Below are 20714 nucleotides of genomic sequence, written 5' to 3'. Positions count from 1 at the left end.
TGGGGGAGATGCACTCGTCCCACTTTGAGTGTCGCCCCTGACCGGTTCTGTGTCTTTGTACGAGGAGTTTATGCTGCTGGAAACCTGCGACTTCCCCCACAGAGACACAGAAGTCGTCTGTGTCTGACAGTGACTGACTCATGGTTGAGCCGGCCCTGTATAACAAGACAAGATACTTCATAAAAACAAGAGAGTTACATAGTAATATAGGTTGAAGAAAATACTCATGTACATTAAGTTCAACCTTTCACACACTCCTGTTGGTCCAAAAGAAGGGGGGGAGGGATATATGCAATTTCCAATTGTGCCTCAAAGTAAAAAAAAAAATCCTTCTTGACTCCAAAGTGGCATTTAAATTTCTCTCTGGTTCCACAAGTTACTATACTGTCAATACTAACTAAGGGCTAAATTACAAGTTGAGCGCTAAGTTATCCCTCGCCTGAAAATGGGCAAAAAAGCCATTACAAGTGGCTGGTTATTGTTACCGCAAGCTTGCGGTAGCAATTAACACTCAAAAGAATAGGTCAGACCTCTGGTTAATTTTTAAAATGTGCCCCAACTGCCCCCCCAAAAAATTGTGTAGTGCCTTCTGGGGTTAAAAGTGGCGGGCGTTAGAAAAAAATGGCACTGAAAAGTGCCTTTAGATTGCGGTCTATGGGGACTGTGCGTTTGCTATAAATATATATGTATTTGCTTATATACATACAGTATATATATATATATATATATATATATATATTTGCTACCCATCACTGCGTGACTTACCCCCTTCACTGCGCTAGTTCTCATGCCGTGTCTCACAGCATGAAAACGAGGCTCCCAGTGGAGCCCATGGAAGCCCACTCTCGTGAGCGCACAGCTTCTATGCAATGCGAACTAGAGGTCGCGTTTGCATTGCACCTAACTTGTAATACCAGCGCATGTTTGCTGGTATTACTAAGTTGAGTGCAAATGTCACTTTTGCGGAAGCAATATTTTGCGCTCAACTTGTAATCTAGCCCTTAAAAAAGCATCTAGAATTTTTATAAAAGCATCTACTGAATTTGCTAAAACAACCTCATTAAAGTGAAAGTAAATCCTAGCGTTTTACAAACGCTAGGACTGACTATTGAAACAAATAAAGGGGACTTTCATTAATGAAGTATAAGATACTTCATGTAGAAAGCTCCTTTATTTGTTTCAACCGACCGCCGTTTTTAGCTGCTACGGCAGCCCACGGCTAAAAAATTTTTTTGCTAAGAGGTGACATTTTCACCTCTTAGCCAATAGCCGTGCGATAAATCTGGCTCCCATGGGCGCCAAGCCGGATTTACCGCGTGGCTATTGGCTAAGAGTTGAAAACGTTACCTCTTAGCAAAAAAATTTTTTAGTCGTGGGTTGCTGTAGCAGCTAAAAACGGTGATCGATTGAAACAAATAAAGGAGCTTTCTACATGAAGTAACTTATACTTTTAAGCAGAGAATTCCATATCCTTATTGATCTCACTGTAAAGAGCTGCTTACGTTGCTGTAAGTGAAATCTCTCTTCCTCAAGTTTCCATAGATGGCTTCCTGTCCTTTGTACAGTCGTATTCATAAACAGATCAGCTGATAATTGATTATATGTGCCCTGTATATATTTTTATAATGTAATTATACCCCCTCTGAGACGCCTCTTTTCCAACCCTTCTTCATAATGCAAATCTTCCATTAACCTTATCAATTCTGTCACTGTCCTCTGCACTTTTCAAAGTTCTGTAATATTTTTCTTAAAAACTGTTGGCTAAAATTGCGCTGCATATTACCACTGAAGCAAAATAAGGTTTACATCACATTCATTTATACCCCATTTTATAAATGACAATAACTTGCTGTATCACTATTCCAGCCTGAAGATTGTAACAGCTTGTACCATTGAAGAAAAAAGCATTTATTCATATGATGTGAGTGCCATTCAAACACAATGCCTGACCAGAGTGTAAGCAGTAGCGTGTATACCACAAAGGAAGTCTTTGGTAACACAAGACACAATACCGCTTGCTCTCAATAAAGCTGTGGTGTTAGAAAGCTGATCCACGGGGCACTTGCAGCAAATGTGCGATTCTGCAGAAAGCAATCACTTTTAATAGAAGCATTTATGCTAATGGCAGTATATAAGATAAATGATTCCATTCAAAAGTGAAATCCACTCATGCATATTTGATTGTTGACAATTATGTCCCCTTAAGGGGTAACCAATTTTACAGTACAACGCCCCATTAAGATGAGTTTGTTGAAAAATAGACTGTATTCAGTGAGAAAATGCTAGAGTACTTATACATAAATAAAACAGTGGGTATATAAATTGCTTATTCATTAATAGTAGAAGTAGGCTATATTCTAGTGAAACTTGGGATTCATTGTATTATTGTTTAGGAATACACAATAACAGTCTACTTGCGTCAGAGTTGGAAGGATGAAAGACTTTCTTATAACCACACCAACAAAACTCTTGGCTTGGATAGTCGATTTGTAGAGATACTTTGGCTTCCAGATACCTTTATTGTGAATGCCAAATATGCCTGGTTTCATGATGTAACTGCGGAAAACAAGCTAATCCGCCTGCAGCCAGATGGGGTCATCTTATATAGCAGCAGGTAAGTAATTGCTATTTTTTTTTAAATTAGTTCTTCATCTTTTTGCACTTACAAATGCTTTACTATATATTTTAATGGTGATACACCTGGCTCAATTGGTATCTTTTGACCCACTTGTGTTTGATGATGTCACCACTAACAAGTATACTAGAGCATGGGCAAACACTCTGTGGTGCCTTTAATAGGTTAAGCTATCTAGGATTGGGTAGTGCTTATGCCTTCACCACAACTTGGCAGCAGATTAGTCTGGAATCACTCAGCTTCTGCAAATGTTTTGGCTACTTCACCTCCAGGTTGTGAGCCTGCTATTACACTTTATCCCAAAAGGGATGTATTGAATTGAGGCATTCCCCTATCCTTCCCATTTTCTGAAATTGTCAGTCTTATTTCACATTGACTAAATACAAAGTTTAATGTCATTTATAAAATATACACAGAAATATAAGTATAATCCTAATTTAAGTTACACTGAAATTGTTAAACATAATCAGAATTTCTAAAATCGCAATCCTAAGTGCACTGCTGTATACAGAATTTAAATGCATTAAAATATAAAATAGAACGTGCAAAGCTTAAATGTAACAAACTCTCATGTTATGCAGGGCTATATTGCACTGGGTTTGTCTCTCCTTCTAGAAATGCAATTCTACTGTATTTAATGGTTCTTTAATATAGAAGACAAAGAAGAACGTATTCACTACACTGAGTTGCTGCTTGTCTTCCCCCTACTCTAACCCAGATAAGCCTAAACATCATCCCCCCCAACTGCATAATATCCTTACTGAGCTGTCCCCCCTAATATATTATGCAATCTGTTAATGCAGCCACAAACTACTGTCTTATGCTTAACATGTAGAATACACAGTAAGCCTACAAACATCATACTAGGCTTGTGCATTCATTTTGTTACTAATGCATAATGCAAATGTGGGAATTTGTTTTGTTTTTATTAAACGAATATCCGAATGATTAGACTAAGTAAATTTAAGTAACAAACGGCTAGATTACGAGTTTTGCGTTATGAGCGGCTCGGTGCTAAATTGCAAGTTATTGTCACCGCTCACCTCCCTATAGCACTGCTATTACAGGTTTGCATAAACCCAGCATTAGCAGGCAAGAAGTGAGCGTAGAGCAAACTTGAGCTCCATACCGCACTCCAATACCAGCGCCGCAGTGAGCTGGTTTTACGTGCTCGTGCACGATTTCTCCATAGACATCAATGGGGACAGCCGGCTGAAAAAAGTCTAACACCTGCAATAAAGGAGCGTAAAGCTCCGTAACGCAGCCCCATTGATTCCTATGGGGAAATAAAAAGTTATGTTTACACCTAACACCCTAACATAAACCCCAAATCTGAACACCCCAAATCTGCCACCCCCAACATCGCCAACACCTACATTATACTTATTTACCCCTAATCTGCCGCCCCCAATTTCGCTGCCACCTACATTACACTTATTAACCCCTAATCTGCCGCCCCCAATGTCGCCGTCACCTACATTATACTTATTAACCCCTAATCTGCTGCCCCCAACATAGCCGCCACCTACCTACACGTATTAACCCCTAATCTGCCGCCCCAACATCATCGCCACCTACCTTATTAACCCCTAATCTGCTGCCCCGACATCGCCGCCACCGACCTACACTTATTGACCCCTAATCTGCTGCCCCTGACATCGCCGCCACCTACCTACATTTATTAACCCTTAATCTGCCACCCCTAACATCGCCGCCACATACCTACATTTATTAACTCCTAATCTACCGCCCCTAACATCGCCGCCACCTACCTACATTTATTAACCCCTAATCTGCCACCCCCAACGTCACCGCCACTATACTAAAGTTATAAATCCCTAAGTCTAACCCTAACACCCCCTACTTTAATATAATTAAAATAAATCTAATAATAAATTCCTATCATTAACAAAATAATACCTATTTAAAACTAAATAGTTAACTGTAAAATAAACCTTAAGCTAGCTACAATATAACTAATAGTTACATTGTAGCTAGCTTAGGTTTTATTTTTATTTCACAGGCAAGTTTGTATTTATTTTAACAAGGTAGACTAGTTAGTAAATAGTTATTAACTATTTACCAGCTACCTAGTTAAAATAAATACAAATTTACCTGTAAAATAAAACCTAACCTATCTTACACTAACACCTAACCTTACACTACAATTAAATAAATGACATTAATTAAATCCAATTAACTAAATTACAAAAAAAACCACACTAAATTACACAAAATAAATTATCAGATATTTAAACTAATTACACCGAATCTAATAACCCTATCAAAATAAAAAGCCCCCCCCCCAAAAAAAAAACAAACCTAGCCTAAACTAAACTACCAATAGCCCTTAAAGGGTCTTTTGCGGGGCATTGCCCCAAAGAAATCAGCTCTTTTACCTGTAAAATAAAATACAAAAAACCCCCAACAGTAAAACCCACACAACCAACCCCCCAAATAAAATCCTAACTAAAAAACCTAAGCTCCCCATTGCCCTGAAATGGGCATTTGGATGGGCATTGCCCTTAAAAGGGCATTTAGCTCTTTTTCCACCCAAAAGCACTAATCTAAAAATAAAACCCACCCAATAAACCCTTAAAAAAACCTAACACTAACCCCCGAAGATCCACTTACAGTTTTTGAAGACCCGACATCCATCCTCAACGGAGCCGGCAGAAGTCCTCATCAAAGCCGGCAGAAGTCTTCATCCAAGCGGGCCGAAGTCTTCGTCCAAGCGGCAAGAAGGTAGTTTATGGGTGTTAGTGTACTTTTTAGCACTTTAGTTATGAGTTTTATGTTACGGCGTTGTAGCATAAAACCAATAACTACTTTCAGTTTACGTTATGGATCTTGTAGCTTTAGGCTGTACCACTCACTTTTTGGCCGGACAGGCAGACTCGTAATACCGGCGCTATGGAAATCCCATTGAAAAAGGACTTTTGGAAAGCTGCGGTAGTTACGTTGCGTTCCGGCGGTAGTGAAAAAGAGCCTTAACGCTGCTTTTTCAACCATACCGCAAAACTCGTAATCTAGCCTAAAATTTGTTAGTATATATTTGTTTCCTTTAAATTATCTTGAAAGGTAAAATTCTTACCTATTGCACCATGGGGAACCACTCTAATCCAACCCTTATTTAGCACCGGGTTCGCGCTAATAGGAGGCTTAGTGCATAGTAAACTTCTTATTAGCGCGGCCCTGGGCTCTATGAAGAAGGGTTGAAAATAGTGCAACTCACCAGCGCACTATAGGTAAAGTATTTTACTAAAATATTTACCGAATGCCTTCTGGAAAGCCGTACTAATCCTGACCCTTCTTTACAGAGGCTAGGGCTACGCTAATAGGAAGTTTAGTGTAAGTTAAGCTTCCAATAAACACGGTCTCGGGCATTGTGAAAAAGGGTTGTGTTTTAGCGTGGCTTCCCCAGTACGCAATAGGTAAGTATAAAAGTATAAAACTACAGATGATACTTTTTCACCTGAATTTAAGGAACCAATGTAAATATTACCGAATATTCAGTCTTCGTTTTTTGTTTTTCAAATTAAACGAATACCGAATAGTGCAGTAAACGAATATTCTGAAAAACGAATTCTTCAGAATATTCTGAAAAACGAATTCTTCAGAATATTCATTCTGAAATATTTGTCTGAAACAAAATTTTCGCTGCTGCACATGTCTACATCATAGTTTATAGGTTTTATAAATGTTGTAGCATTGTACCTCACATACCATAAACATAATATTTGTAATACTGTTAACTTTGTACGGCAATAGGGATATGTTATCATTAAATGGAAATTTCTGTTATTTGCAGAATCACTTCAATAATCTCCTGTGACATGGACCTTACAAAGTATCCAATGGATGAACAGGAATGCATGCTGGAGCTTGAGAGCTGTGAGTATATATGTATATATATATATATCAGCCAGCCAATCACACAACATGTCCCCCTACCTTGGAGCATGTGGTTGGCTAGAGTTTAGTGGTTGTTGTTTATGTAGAAAGAACAAATATTGTATTATACGCCTGGAAAAAGATAAAGTGAAGGGCATGATTAACCCCTAATGGACCAAGACGAACCATATTAAGGGTTTTCTTGTTAATAATCACCGGGGCCTGCAGCAATGGTGGGACCGTGCTATTATACCCTCCCTTCTGGTCACTGGAAATAGCGCAGGGTACATTGCTGGTCCTTAAGAGGTATAGCAACTTCTATATGTATGAGAAGGCTATATAACCTACAGCTGCATGGTTTGCCATTTTTGTAGGAAGAGACTGCATTTTTATAAATACTTATACATACTTGTGTACACCTGGAAGGACACAAAACACTATAGTCGGGGATTCTGCTACAAGCATTATTTGCTCTAGGTGTGTTTATCAAACGGATACTTTTAGCATCAGTTCTTGGAAAATGAATATCTCATGATAAATGAATGGTTGTTCAGAAAAAAGCTTAAAAGTTATAGATGATTTGATAAGGATTTATTGAACATTAAACGTATCTTCAAAATGGGTGGAATTTTAATATCATATCTATGTCAACGACACATTGGTTCAATCCTTCCATTTTTTTTTTCATTTCAATATTGAAAAACAGGGAAAGGAGCTATTTATTTTTTGGTTAACAAAGTGATCACACTCTTTTTGAGTAAAAAAACAATCAAGCTTGATGATTTCTCTAACAAAAACGTTTACTTACCGCATAAGCTTGGTCAAACACATTGGAAATTGTCTACTATTGACTGTATCATTATTGTCCACTGATTGTCTCGCACCACTACAGTGGAGGTTCTATCAAGGGAAACACTTATCCTGACTGGGCCCAGGGAATCATGTGGGTGGAGTTGCAGGTGTTCTGTTAACAGAGTCAGTGTGGGTGGGGCAAGGTTGCAGTTGTTCAGGGTCATTACTGGATGGTATGAGTTAAATGTACTTTGTAATGTATTTTTTATGTGTTTTTCGTGACATTTATTTGTATGCTTACAATTTAAATGATATTAGTTGAGACAAAAGGATGCGGCATGACAATAAATTCAGATGCATTTCTGTGCCCATGCCTTGTTTCTGCAGATGGATATTCATCAGAAGACATTCTGTACAGCTGGTCAGAAACCCAGGATCAGATCCATGGGCTGGATAAGCTTGAGTTGCCACAGTTCACCATTACAAATTACAGATTTACAGAAGAGGTGATGAACTTCAAATCAGGTAACCATTGTAAATATTACACATTATTTATTATATGAATATTATGCTGATCTGCTCAGGCTTAACTAAAAGCCAATAACTCCAGTACAAAAACATGAGTGTCCTTCCACCCTCTCCCTATTCCCTCTCTATATGCAAAAATTAACATTTCAAATATTTCTTGATATAATAATAACAATAATAATAATACATTCTAGGAAGTAGAATTTAGAACAGCAATGTTCTTTGACAGCTTCAGTGTTTTTGTGCTCAAACATTTTAAAAAACATTTAGCTTAGCTGGTTAAACATATATTGAGATATCCTTTGTTTAAACGCATACCTAGAAAGGCTCTGGATCAGCAATGCACTTACAGGGACCTAGCTGCTAATTTGTGGCTCCACTTACATTTTATCATTTGGCTTACCAATGTGTTCAGCTAGGTCCCAGTAGTATATTGCTGCTCCTTCAATAAAGGATAAGGGACAATAGTAGTATTGGGTTTCATGGACCTTTAATTAATATTGGCTAACACAAATTTTTAGGGTTTCTGATTTACGCTCTTTTCTAGCTGGTCATTTTCCCAGGCTATGTCTTCATTTGGAGTTGAAAAGGAATCGGGGAGTTTACATAATACAATCATATGTACCATCAATCCTTCTGGTGGCAATGTCATGGGTGTCATTCTGGATCAGCCAGTCAGCTGTCCCTGCAAGGGTATCACTGGGTAAGGCCTTTATGTTGAGCACTTCAATGGAGATTGTGTTAACACAGTGCAAGGCTTTCAGACTTAAAAAAAACATTAATTCATAGTTCATATGTGGTCTTCTTAGATGTTGTTATGTCCATTCTACCCTTTCACACCTATGAAGTAGATATATTTGGTCAATATCAGGAAGTCTGTTTGGCCTAGATTCAGTAATACATATTTGTAAAACTAATATCTTGGGGGGAAGAAATTGTGGAATTCATAAAGATTTGTGACCACCCGTCCTTATTGCCACACAAGTTGTGAGTAACTCTACATTATAGCCAATGGAGCCGCATCTATCTCTGTCTCTTCCTTTTTGGTGCATACAGCAAGTTCACAGTGTAGGATGCCAGCATCACAAATGCCTACAAAACCTTACAGAACAAAGAATGGCACACTTCACAAGGGAAATGTGTTTATGAATTCTGAATGCTAAAACTAAGTGTAGTTGAAAAATTCTGAACTTACCTGTAGAACTCTACAAAACCCTTGCAGCCAGTCTCGCATTCACATCTGTGAGGTTGTCAAGAAACCTTTCCTTCTATGCCTCAAGGCTACTTTACCATAAGAAAACAGACATGCCAATATTTTACAACTACAGACATTTAGACAAACCATTTTGCAAGCATGTTTCTGAAGTGTTGATGTTGTAATTATTGTTTTTACGCTTTGTTAGTGGTTTTCATTTGATATCATGTATTGGGAACCTCACACATCTATAGATATTAATGACAAATACACCTACTAAGACAACTGAAAAATAAAGGTGAAGCAATGCTCAAGGAATTACAAACATGACCTTGTCTTTGCAATGAGGCCACTTGACAACCTCACAAGTGCAGGTGCGATAACAATATCTCTGAACCGCACAAACATCAGTGTGCAACTTTAATATTACAAGTCCATGGTTAAGAAAGGGTTATCGCGGCAGACTTCGCTCAAGTGCAGTCATTACTTTTAAAGGATATTGCAACCGCCCTAATTTGCACTGGTATTACAACTTGAAAAGTTGCATATTTGTATGTGGGTGTGTGTGTATGTACAGTATATATATATATATATATATATATATATATATATATATATATATATATATATATATATATATATATATATATATATATGAATACTACTCTTCATATCCTTTCTCTTATTTAACTTATTACAAGTGCAGGTTGGTGAAGCACCGCCTTTCCATGCTGGGCACTGCCATGTTAGATCTCACATATTCTTACACCCAGTGACAGATGCAGTAAACTTTCACAGATCAATGAGGTTGACAGCTTTTTGACAGCTATACTTTGCATGTCAGTTTAGTGCACACAATAAAGACAAGATGCTTTACATTGTTGCAGATTTTTTTTTACACAGTTTATATAACAAATTTAAAAAGGCGCCCAGGAATTTTACAAAGCAATGAAGGCACTGCAAAAAATGTAGAATGTATTGTGCATGCTGTACTGAAAAGCTCAATATTGCTTGTCAAAAAGACAACAATGTCACTGATATGTGAATGTGCAGCTGTCACATGGTGAAAGAATACCTAAGCTCCAAGATGGCAGTGCCCAGTATGAAGATGTGAAGCAATAGCTTTGGGAAAAGTATCCATTTTATTGTATATGTTCTTAGTAGTTTAATATCCCTTTAAAGGTGCAAAGCCATTTTACTTAAAAAAAAAAAAAAAAAAAAAAAAGACATGATAACTGGGTTTTCAAATGGATTGTAATGACTTAGAATTTGAATAACTCCTCAAAAATAATGCAAGATACTTCAAACATCTCTTCCAATGGATAGGAATAAATCACTATTTTACTTTTTTTTTTTAAATTGGCAGGTATTACCACAGTACTCACAATGACCACTTTAATGGTCAGTGCTCGATCGTCATTGCCTCGAGCGTCTGCTATAAAAGCCTTGGATGTCTACTTTCTCATCTGCTACGTGTTTGTGTTTGCAGCCTTGGTGGAATATGCTTTTGCACACTTCAATGCAGATTATATGAAGAATCAAGGGGTGAAATCCAAAATCAGGAAGCGGGTCAGACAGGTTAGATAATAATCACTTGTATAACTATATTTTGAAACTCCATTGTCATTGAAAACAACAAAAACAGATAGATGCTGTAATATTATATAATATATGTATGTATTTAAATTTTACAGTTCTGCTTAAAGGAACAAACTACTCCGGAATTTGTATTGTTTAAAAAGATAGATAATCCCTTTATTACCCATTCCCCAGTTTTGCATAACCAACACTGTTATATTAATACACTTTTTACCTCTGTGATTACCTGGTATCTAAGCCTCTGCAGACTGCCCCCTTATTTCAGTTTTTTAGCCAATCAATGCTGACTCAAAAAAAACTCCACAGGATTGTTATCTTGTCTATTTGGCACACATGAACTAGCGCTGTCTAGCTCTTAAAAACAGTCAAAATGCCCTAAGATAAAAGGCGTTATTCAAGGGCTTCGAAATTAACATGTGAGCCTACCTAGGTTTAGCCTTCAACAAAGAATACCAAGAGAACAAAGCAAAATTGATGATAAAAGTAATTTGGAAAGTTGTTTAAAATTGCATCCCCTATCTAAATCATGAAAGTTTTTTTGACTAGGCTGTCCCTTTAAATTACATTTCTTAATTGGAGGTACTGTGAATGATTTTATATACCTAGGGTCCAGCAGGATGCAATACAGCCTCTCTGGGGGTAATAGGAAAACCATTATTTTCCAAATTAAACTACTGGAAAAGCAAGCAAAATAAATAATGAAAGTATATTACATAATTGAATATTGTATTGAAAATTACTTAAGGTTTAAAATATATATAAGTTAGACTAAACTATTATTAATTCATTTTATATGCTAAGTTACCTCATGGATTGTATTGGCCATGTAGCTTATTTAATTTGTATTATATTAATAATTTCAATTATATAAGTAAATACAATTATTTCATATTGTTAAAAAATTGTTTTCTCCAACATTGGTGTGTCCGGTCCACGGCGTCATCCTTACTTGTGGGATATTCTCTTCCCCAACAGGAAATGGCAAAGAGTCCCAGCAAAGCTGGTCACATGATCCCTCCTAGGCTCCGCCCACCCCAGTCATTCTCTTTGCCGTTGTACAGGCAACATCTCCAAGGAGATGGTTAAGAGTTTTTTGGTGTTTAAATGTAGTTTTATTCTTCTATCAAGTGTTTGTTATTTTAAAATAGTGCTGGTATGTACTATTTACTCTGAAACAGAAAAGGATGAAGATTTCTGTTTGTAAGAGGAAGATGATTTTAGCCGACAGTAACTAAAATCGATTGCTGTTTCCACACAGGACTGTTGAGATGAAGTAACTTCAGTTGGGGGAAACAGTTAGCAGACTTTTCTGCTTAAGGTATGACTGGCCATATTTCTAACAAGACCATGTAATGCTGGAAGGCTGTCATTTCCCCTCATGGGGACCGGTAAGCCATTTTCTTAGTTTAACATAAAAGAATAAAGGGCTTCAAAAAGGGCTTAAAAACTGGTAGACATTTTTCTGGGCTAAAACGATTGCTTTACTAGGCATATTATACAGATTCTAACTAATTATTGGTGTTATAATCTTGGGGAAACGTTTAGGAAAACGGCAGGCACTGTGTTGGACACCTTTTTCAGATGGGGGCCTTTCTAGTTATAGACAGAGCCTCATTTTCGCGCCAATAATGCACAGTTGTTTTTGGAGAGCAAGGCATGCAGATGCATGTGTCAGGAGCTAAGAATCACTGAAAAAGCTTATAGAAGGCATCATTTGGTATCGTATTCCCCTCTGGGCTTGGTTGGGTCTCAGCAAAGCATATAGCTGGGACTGTATAGGGGTTAAATGTAAAAACGGCTCCGGTTCCGTTAATTTAAGGGTTAAAGCTCTGAAATTTGGTGTGCAATATTTTTAATGCTTTAAGACACTGTGGTGAAATTTTGGTGAATTTTGAACAATTCCTTCATACTTTTTCACATATTCAGTAATAAAGTGTTTTCAGTTTGAAATTTAAAGTGACAGTAACGGTTTTATTTTAAAACGTTTTTTGTGCTTTGTTGACAAGTTTAAGCCTGTTTAACATGTCTGTACCATCAGATAAGCTATGTTCTATATGTATGAAAGCCAATGTGTCTCCCCATTTAAATTTATGTGATAATTGTGCCATAGTGTCCAAACAAAGTAAGGACAGTAATGCCACAGATAATGATATTGCCCAAGATGATTCCTCAAGTGAAGGGAGTAAACATGATACTACATCCCCTACTGTGTCTACACCAGTTATGCCCACACAGGAGGCCCCTAGTACATCTAGTGCGCCAATACTTATTACCATGCAACAATTAACGGCTGTAATGGATAACTCCATAGCAAATCTTTTATCCAAAATGCCTACTTATCAGAGAAAGCGCGATTGCTCTGTTTTAAACACTGAAGAGCAAGAGGACGCTGATGATAACTGTTCTGATATACCCTCACACCAATCTCAAGGGGCCATGAGGGAGGTTTTGTCTGATGGAGAAATTTCAGATTCAGGAAAAATTTCTCATCAAGCTGAACCTGATGTTGTGACATTTAAATTTAAATTAGAACATCTCCGCGCACTGCTTAAGGAGGTGTTATCTACTCTGGATGATTGTGACAATTTGGTCATTCCAGAGAAATTATGTAAGATGGACAAGTTCCTAGAGGTTCCGGTGCCCCCCGACGCTTTTCCTATACCCAAGCGGGTGGCGGACATAGTAAATAAAGAGTGGGAAAGGCCTGGCATACCTTTTGTTCCCCCCCCTATATTTAAGAAATTATTTCCTATAGTCGACCCCAGAAAGGACTTATGGCAGACAGTCCCCAAGGTCGAGGGGGCGGTTTCTACTCTAAACAAACGCACTACTATTCCTATCGAAGATAGTTGTGCTTTCAAAGATCCTATGGATAAGAAATTAGAGGGTTTGCTTAAAAAGATTTTTGTACAGCAAGGTTACCTTCTACAACCAATTTCATGCATTGTTCCTGTCACTACGGCAGCGTGTTTCTGGTTCGAGGAATTAGAAAAATCGCTCAGTAAAGAATCTTCGTATGAGGAGGTTATGGACAGAGTTCAAGCACTTAAATTGGCTAACTCTTTTGTTTTAGATGCCGCTTTGCAATTAGCTAGATTAGCTAATGTGTCTTCCAAGACAAAATTGCTTAACATTCCTTTCAAAGGTAAAACATTATTTGGACCTGATTTGAAAGAGATTATTTCAGACATCACTGGGGGAAAGGGCCACGCCCTCCCACAGGATAGGTCTTTTAAGGCTAAAAATAAGCCTAATTTTCGTCCCTTTCGCAGAAACGGACCAGTCTCTAATTCTGTATCCTCTAAGCAAGAGGGTAATACTTCACAACCCAGACCAGCCTGGAAACCAATGCAAGGCTGGAGCAAGGGTAAGCAGGCCAAGAAGCCTATCACTGCTACCAAAACAGCATGAAGGGATAGCCCCCGATCCGGGACCGGATCTAGTGGGGGGCAGACTTTCTCTCTTTGCTCAGGCCTGGGCAAGAGATGTTCAGGATCCTTGGGCGCTAGAAATAGTTTCTCAAGATATCTCCTGGAATTCAAGGAACTACCCCCAAGGGGAAGGTTCCACAGGTCTCAATTATCTTCAAACCAAATAAAGAGACAGGCATTCTTACATTGTGTAGAAGACCTGTTAAAGATGGGAGTGATACATCCAGTTCCAATAAGAGAACAAGGAATGGGTTTTTATTCCAATCTGTTCATAGTTCCCAAAAAAGAGGGAACATTCAGACCAATTTTGGATCTAAAGATCCTAAACAAATTTCTCAGGGTACCATCGTTCAAAATGGAAACTATTCGAACGATCCTACCTACTATCCAGGAAAATCAATTTATGACTACCGTGGATTTAAAGGATGCGTACCTACATATTCCTATCCACAAGGAACATCATCAGTTCCTAAGGTTCGCTTTTCTGGACAAGCATTACCAGTTTGTGGCACTTCCATTCGGATTAGCCACTGCTCCAAGGATTTTCACAAAGGTACTAGGGTCTCTTCTAGCGGTTCTAAGACCAAGGGGCATTGCAGTAGTACCTTACTTGGACGACATCCTGATTCAAGCGTCGTCCCTGTCAAAAGCAAAGGCTCATACGAACATCGTCCTAGCCTTTCTCAGATCTCACGGATGGAAGGTGAACAAAGAAAAAAGTTCTCTGTCCCCGTCAACAAGAGTTCCCTTCTTGGGAACGATATTAGATTCCTTAGAAATGAGGATTTTTCTGACAGAGGTCAGAAAATCAAAACTTCTAAGCTCTTGTCAAGAACTTCATTCTGTTCCTCGTCCTTCCATAGCGCAGTGCATGGAAGTAATAGGATTGATGGTTGCAACAATGGACATAGTTCCTTTTGCACAAATTCATCTAAGACCATTACAACTGTGCGTGCTCAGACAGTGGAATGGGGATTATACAGACCTGTCTCCGATGATTCAAGTAGATCAAAAGACCAGAGATTCACTCCGTTGGTGGCTGACCCTGGACAATCTGTCACAGGGAATGAGCTTCCGCAGACCAGAGTGGGTCATTGTCACGGCCGACGCCAGCCTAGTGGGCTGGGGCGCGGTCTGGGAATCCCTGAAAGCTCAGGGTCTATGGTCTCGGGAAGAGCCTCTTCTCCCGATAAACATTCTGGAACTGAGAGCGATATTCAATGCTCTCAGAGCTTGGCCTCAATTAGCAAAGGCCAAATTCATAAGGTTTCAGTCAGACAACATGACGACCGTTGCATATATCAATCATCAGGGGGGAACAAGGAGTTCCCTGGCGATGAAAGAAGTGACCAAGATAATTCAATGGGCGGAGGATCACTCCTGCCACTTGTCTGCGATCCACATCCCAGGAGTGGAAAATTGGGAAGCGGATTTTCTGAGTCGTCAGACATTCCATCCGGGGGAGTGGGAACTCCATCCGGAAATCTTTGCCCAAATAACTCAATTATGGGGCATTCCAGACATGGATCTGATGGCGTCTCGTCAGAACTTCAAGGTTCCTTGCTACGGGTCCAGATCCAGGGATCCCAAGGCGACCCTAGTAGATGCACTAGTAGCACCTTGGACCTTCAACCTAGCTTATGTATTCCCACCGTTTCCTCTCATCCCCAGGCTGGTAGCCAGGATCAATCAGGAGAGGGCATCGGTGATCTTGATAGCTCCTGCATGGCCACGCAGGACTTGGTATGCAGACCTGGTGAATATGTCATCGGCTCCACCATGGAAGCTACCTTTGAGACAGGACCTTCTTGTTCAGGGTCCATTCGAACATCCGAATCTGGTTTCCCTCCAACTGACGGCTTGGAGATTGAACGCTTGATTTTATCAAAGCGTGGGTTTTCAGATTCTGTAATAGATACTCTGATTCAGGCTAGAAAGCCTGTAACTAGAAAAAATTACCATAAAATATGGAAAAAATATATCTGTTGGTGTGAATCTAAAGGATTCCCATGGAACAAGATAAAAATTCCTAAGATTCTATCCTTTCTACAAGAAGGTTTGGAGAAAGGATTATCTACTAGTTCTCTGAAGGGACAGATCTCTGCTTTATCTGTTTTACTTCACAAAAGACTGGCAGCTGTGCCAGATGTTCAAGCATTTGTTCAGGCTCTGGTTAGGATCAAGCCTGTTTACAGGCCTTTGACTCCTCCCTGGAGTCTAAATCTAGTTCTTTCAGTTCTTCAAGGAGTTCCGTTTGAACCCTTACATTCCGTAGATATTAAGTTATTATCTTGGAAAGTTTTGTTTTTGGTTGCAATTTCTTCTGCTAGAAGAGTTTCAGAGTTATCTGCTCTGCAGTGTTCTCCGCCCTATCTGGTGTTCCATGCAGATAAGGTGGTTTTGCGTACTAAGCCTGGTTTTCTTCCGAAAGTTGTTTCCAACAAAAATATTAACCAGGAGATAGTTGTACCTTCTTTGTGTCCGAATCCAGTTTCAAAGAAGGAACGTTTGTTACACAATTTGGATGTAGTCCGTGCTCTAAAATTCTATTTAGAGGCTACTAAAGATTTCAGACAAACATCTTCCTTGTTTGTTGTTTATTCTGGTAAAAGGAGAGGTCAAAAAGCGACTTCTACCTCTCTTTCCTTTTGGCTTAAAAGCATTATCCGATTGGCTTATGAGACTGCTGGACGGCAGCCTCCTGAAAGAATCACAGCTCACTCCACTAGGGCTGTGGCTTCCACATGGGCATTCAAGAACGAGGCTTCTGTTAACCAGATATGTAAGGCAGCGACTTGGTCTTCACTGCACACTTTTGCCAAATTTTACAAATTTGATACTTTTGCTTCTTCGGAGGCTATTTTTGGGAGAAAGGTTTTGCAAGCCGTGGTGCCTTCCATTTAGGTGACCTGATTTGCTCCCTCCCTTCATCCGTGTCCTAAAGCTTTGGTATTGGTTCCCACAATTAAGGATGACGCCGTGGACCGGACACACCAATGTTGGAGAAAACAGAATTTATGCTTACCTGATAAATTACTTTCTCCAACGGTGTGTCCGGTCCACGGCCCGCCCTGGTTCTTTAATCAGGTCTGATATATTATTTTCTCTAACTACAGTCACCACGGTATCATATGGTTTCTCCTATATATATTTCCTCCTGTCCGTCGGTCGAATGACTGGGGTGGGCGGAGCCTAGGAGGGATCATGTGACCAGCTTTGCTGGGACTCTTTGCCATTTCCTGTTGGGGAAGAGAATATCCCACAAGTAAGGATGACGCCGTGGACCGGACACACCGTTGGAGAAAGTAATTTATCAGGTAAGCATAAATTCTGTTTTCATTACTAGTACTGTGGTGAGTGCCACAACTGTTATGTACATGATCTGTTGTTAAAGACTCAAAGTGCTATATTATTTTATACAATATATTACATTAAAGGGGCATAACACTCTAAATTAAAGGGACACTCAAGTCAAAATTAAACTTTCATGATTCAGATAGAGCAACAATTTTAAACAACTTTCCAATTTACTTCAGTTAACAAAATGTGCACAGTCTTTTTATATTTACACTTTTTGAGTCACCAGCTCCTACTGAGCATGTGCAAGAAGTCACAGAATAAACGTATATGCATTTGTGATTGGCTGATTGCTATCACATGGTACAGGAGGAGTGCAAATAGACATAACTTTGAAATTTGTCAGAAAAAAATCTACTACTAATATGAAGTTCAGACGAAGTGCTATTACATTGTCTTGTTATCATGCATTTGTTGTTTATGCAAATCTACTGTATTTACTGGTCCTTTAAACTTTCATGGCCCATGTCTTAAGAGATGTTTCAATTTTATGCGTTATCAAATGTACTTTATTTTCTTGGTATTCTTTGTTGAAAAGCCTATGTAGGCTCAGGAACTAATGTACTGCTGGGAGCTAGCTGCTAAATGGTGACTACACACAAGATGTGTTCAGCTAGCTCCCAGTAGTACATTGCTGCTCTGGAGCAGATTTTTCTTTCATGAATCAAATAGAGCCTAATATTTTAAACAACTTTCCAATTTACTTCTGTTATCAAATTTGCTTCATTCTCTTAATATCTTTTGTTGAAGGAGCAGCAATGAACTACTGGGAGCTAGCTGAACACAGCTAGTGAACCAATGACAAGAGACATATATGTGCAGCCATCAGCTAGCTCCCAGTAGTGCATTGCTGCTTCTGAGGATATGTACATATGCTGTTCAACAAAGGCAAGAGACCAAAGTTAAATTACATGTTCTATATCAATCAAAAAAGATTTATTTAGACTTTCATGTCCCTTTACCTATGTGTTTAATCCCTTTGCAGTATAGTACTTAGACAGTTCCCCACCTCTTTCTAGTAATGGGTGCCATCATGTTAAAATCTGGCTTTAATTGCATTCCAGTGCTAATTTGTTTACACAAGTGCAGTCTCTCCTTTAGATACCTGCAGTGTAACCTAGGTTCCAAAATGGTGCCACCCATAATTAAAGGGAAATGCATGAAATATAATTATTGCTTAGTGTCCCTTTAAAACACTAGGCTGCGGAAATGTTTGCTCTTGCATGATATGTCATAGCAGGCAGTGAGTTCTATCTGATTTCTCTTTTTTCTTTTTTTTTTTTTTAAGGTAAATGTAAAAGAAGGAAAACATTCTATTGTGATGTTTCCCCTTTCAGTATTGGGAATAAATCTGGGGACATCTGTTAAAGAAAGAGACAAGCGTGAATCCTACAATAGAGACCAATCAGAAAACACAGATACGCGACAAAAGATCCCTCTGGAATCTGCACATGAGAAGAAAGTTAATCTAAAGTCGTTCTTGAAGCCAATAGATGCTGATACTATTGATGTTTATTCTAGGGTGGTTTTCCCTGTCGCATTTTTAGCTGTAAACCTAATCTACTGGGTAGCGTACACAAAATAAATTAAAAAAGAAAAGCATTAAATTATGTCTGAGAGATCAAAAGGAATTCTAAGCCTTTCTAGGAAATTATCAAATAAACACTGCAAATTTGAATTTGAAATGCTAAGAATAATTATAGTATAATATAATATTGACAACAATGCACAAAGTGTAAATGCAGCAGAACTGTCGTGTCATGCAGTGCTATATTGCACTGGGCTTGTCTCTCCTTCAAATACAGAAATGCAGGGAACGTCCCTTGGAGAAGTATATCAAAAATGTCACTAGGGATCTCACAGTGCTGGAGGATTATTCTCAAACACTGGTTTTCAAACCTGTCCTCAAGCTTCCCCAACAGGCCAGGTTTTCAGGATTTACCTACGATGAGAGCAGGTAAAATAACCATGGTTACTAATCAGCTGATTATTTCACCTGTGCTCCAGTTCAAATATCCTCAAAATGTGGCATGAGGACAGGTTTGAAAAACAGTGTTCTAGAATATCTCACCTGAGTAGAGAGGTTTGGAATATCAGGGCCACAGGCTGATAGTCACAACTCTCACAGAAAAAGTTGGTGTATTCAGCACTGAAATATGCATTTTCCAACAACAACAAAAAACACTTTTAATAAATTTAGATGGAACGGATAAAATATTTTTTAGTACAATGTCCATTTAATAATAAGTAGCCTTGCAATTCTTGCATGATAAAATTGAATTCCAATTTCAGTGTATTTATGAATGCATTGGTGCATTTCCATGACAATGCTATGTAAAACTAAACAGCTAATGGGAATTCTTGGAACAGAAATAATATTAACCCCTTAATGACCACAATGTTCCCTGTATGTCACTGGTCGTTAAGGTTTTTTTCAGGACATAATAGCACAAGTCTAGCAAGAACACGCTATTAATGCCCTCCCTCCAGCAGGCTTTGTGGAATAGAGCAGTCTCAATGCTGGTGGCAAGACCGCGCTATAAAACAATCAAGTCCCAAAAAAAGGCCAGCGACATACAGGGTACGTCGCTGGTCCTTAAGGGGTTAATATTTTCTGTATCAAATAGAAGGAACAAATTCTAGTTTATATAGTAATTTGTGCATATTGCATGACTTAAACAGGTGATTTGGAGTTTTTTCTTTTCTTTAACTGAACTGTAAAATATAAGTAATTAAAATGACATGAAGTTGAAAATTAACTCTTCTATCAAAAGCTTTTTTTATATATTAAAGGGGCATTGAAAACTTTCTTTTGCAGTTTAAAATTGTACTTGGTCCCTAGGGAGAGTGGGATAAGCAATGGGTAGATAAAGGTATTTAACGGTCTTTTTAATATCACAATACATTTTTTTTTGCTACTTTAAGAGTCATTTAAGTATTATTATTTTTTTATTATTTTATACATTTTATTGGTCTTTACACAGAACAGGGATAACAAACAGTGTGGGTGATGGTTACAAACCAAACAGTATGCAAATCCATATAGCAAACAAAACTATGGTCCATGAACAAAACACATGAAAAGGACATCCCCATTGGCCAAATAGAGGAATAAACACAAAATATAAACCCCTGAAACATAATCCAACATATGTTTTAGTCTCCTCAGCTTTAGCATTAGTAGTCAATACTGGTTACGTTACCCCAGATAAGAATCTAAAAATCTAAAAAAAAAAAAAAAAGAGGAAAAAAAAGAAGAAAAAAATATCTAAAAATCTAAATA

At 38.4% G+C, this 20714-nt stretch overlaps 1 protein-coding gene across 3 annotated transcripts in view; it reads left to right on the top strand.

Annotated features, from left to right (window-relative positions):
* The window catches only part of GABRD (gamma-aminobutyric acid type A receptor subunit delta), a 52729-nt gene extending 32489 nt beyond the window's left edge, over positions 1-20240 (top strand). For 2 of the 3 annotated variants that reach the window (XM_053690356.1, XM_053690357.1), the window contains 6 exons: positions 2394-2614; positions 6447-6529; positions 7709-7846; positions 8397-8552; positions 10411-10622; positions 18720-20240. In XM_053690356.1, coding sequence (XP_053546331.1) covers positions 2394-2614; positions 6447-6529; positions 7709-7846; positions 8397-8552; positions 10411-10622; positions 18720-19016 — 1107 coding nt within the window. In that variant the 3' untranslated portion in view covers positions 19017-20240. The remainder of the gene's footprint in view (positions 1-2393; positions 2615-6446; positions 6530-7708; positions 7847-8396; positions 8553-10410; positions 10623-18719) is intronic. The other variant, XM_053690358.1, reaches the window with a different exon arrangement.
* The last annotated feature ends 474 nt before the right edge of the window (positions 20241-20714 follow it).

Source organism: Bombina bombina, chromosome 8, assembly GCF_027579735.1.
Source record: "Bombina bombina isolate aBomBom1 chromosome 8, aBomBom1.pri, whole genome shotgun sequence".
Taxonomy (NCBI): domain Eukaryota; kingdom Metazoa; phylum Chordata; class Amphibia; order Anura; family Bombinatoridae; genus Bombina; species Bombina bombina.
This window is presented reverse-complemented; position numbering and strand designations above follow the sequence as displayed.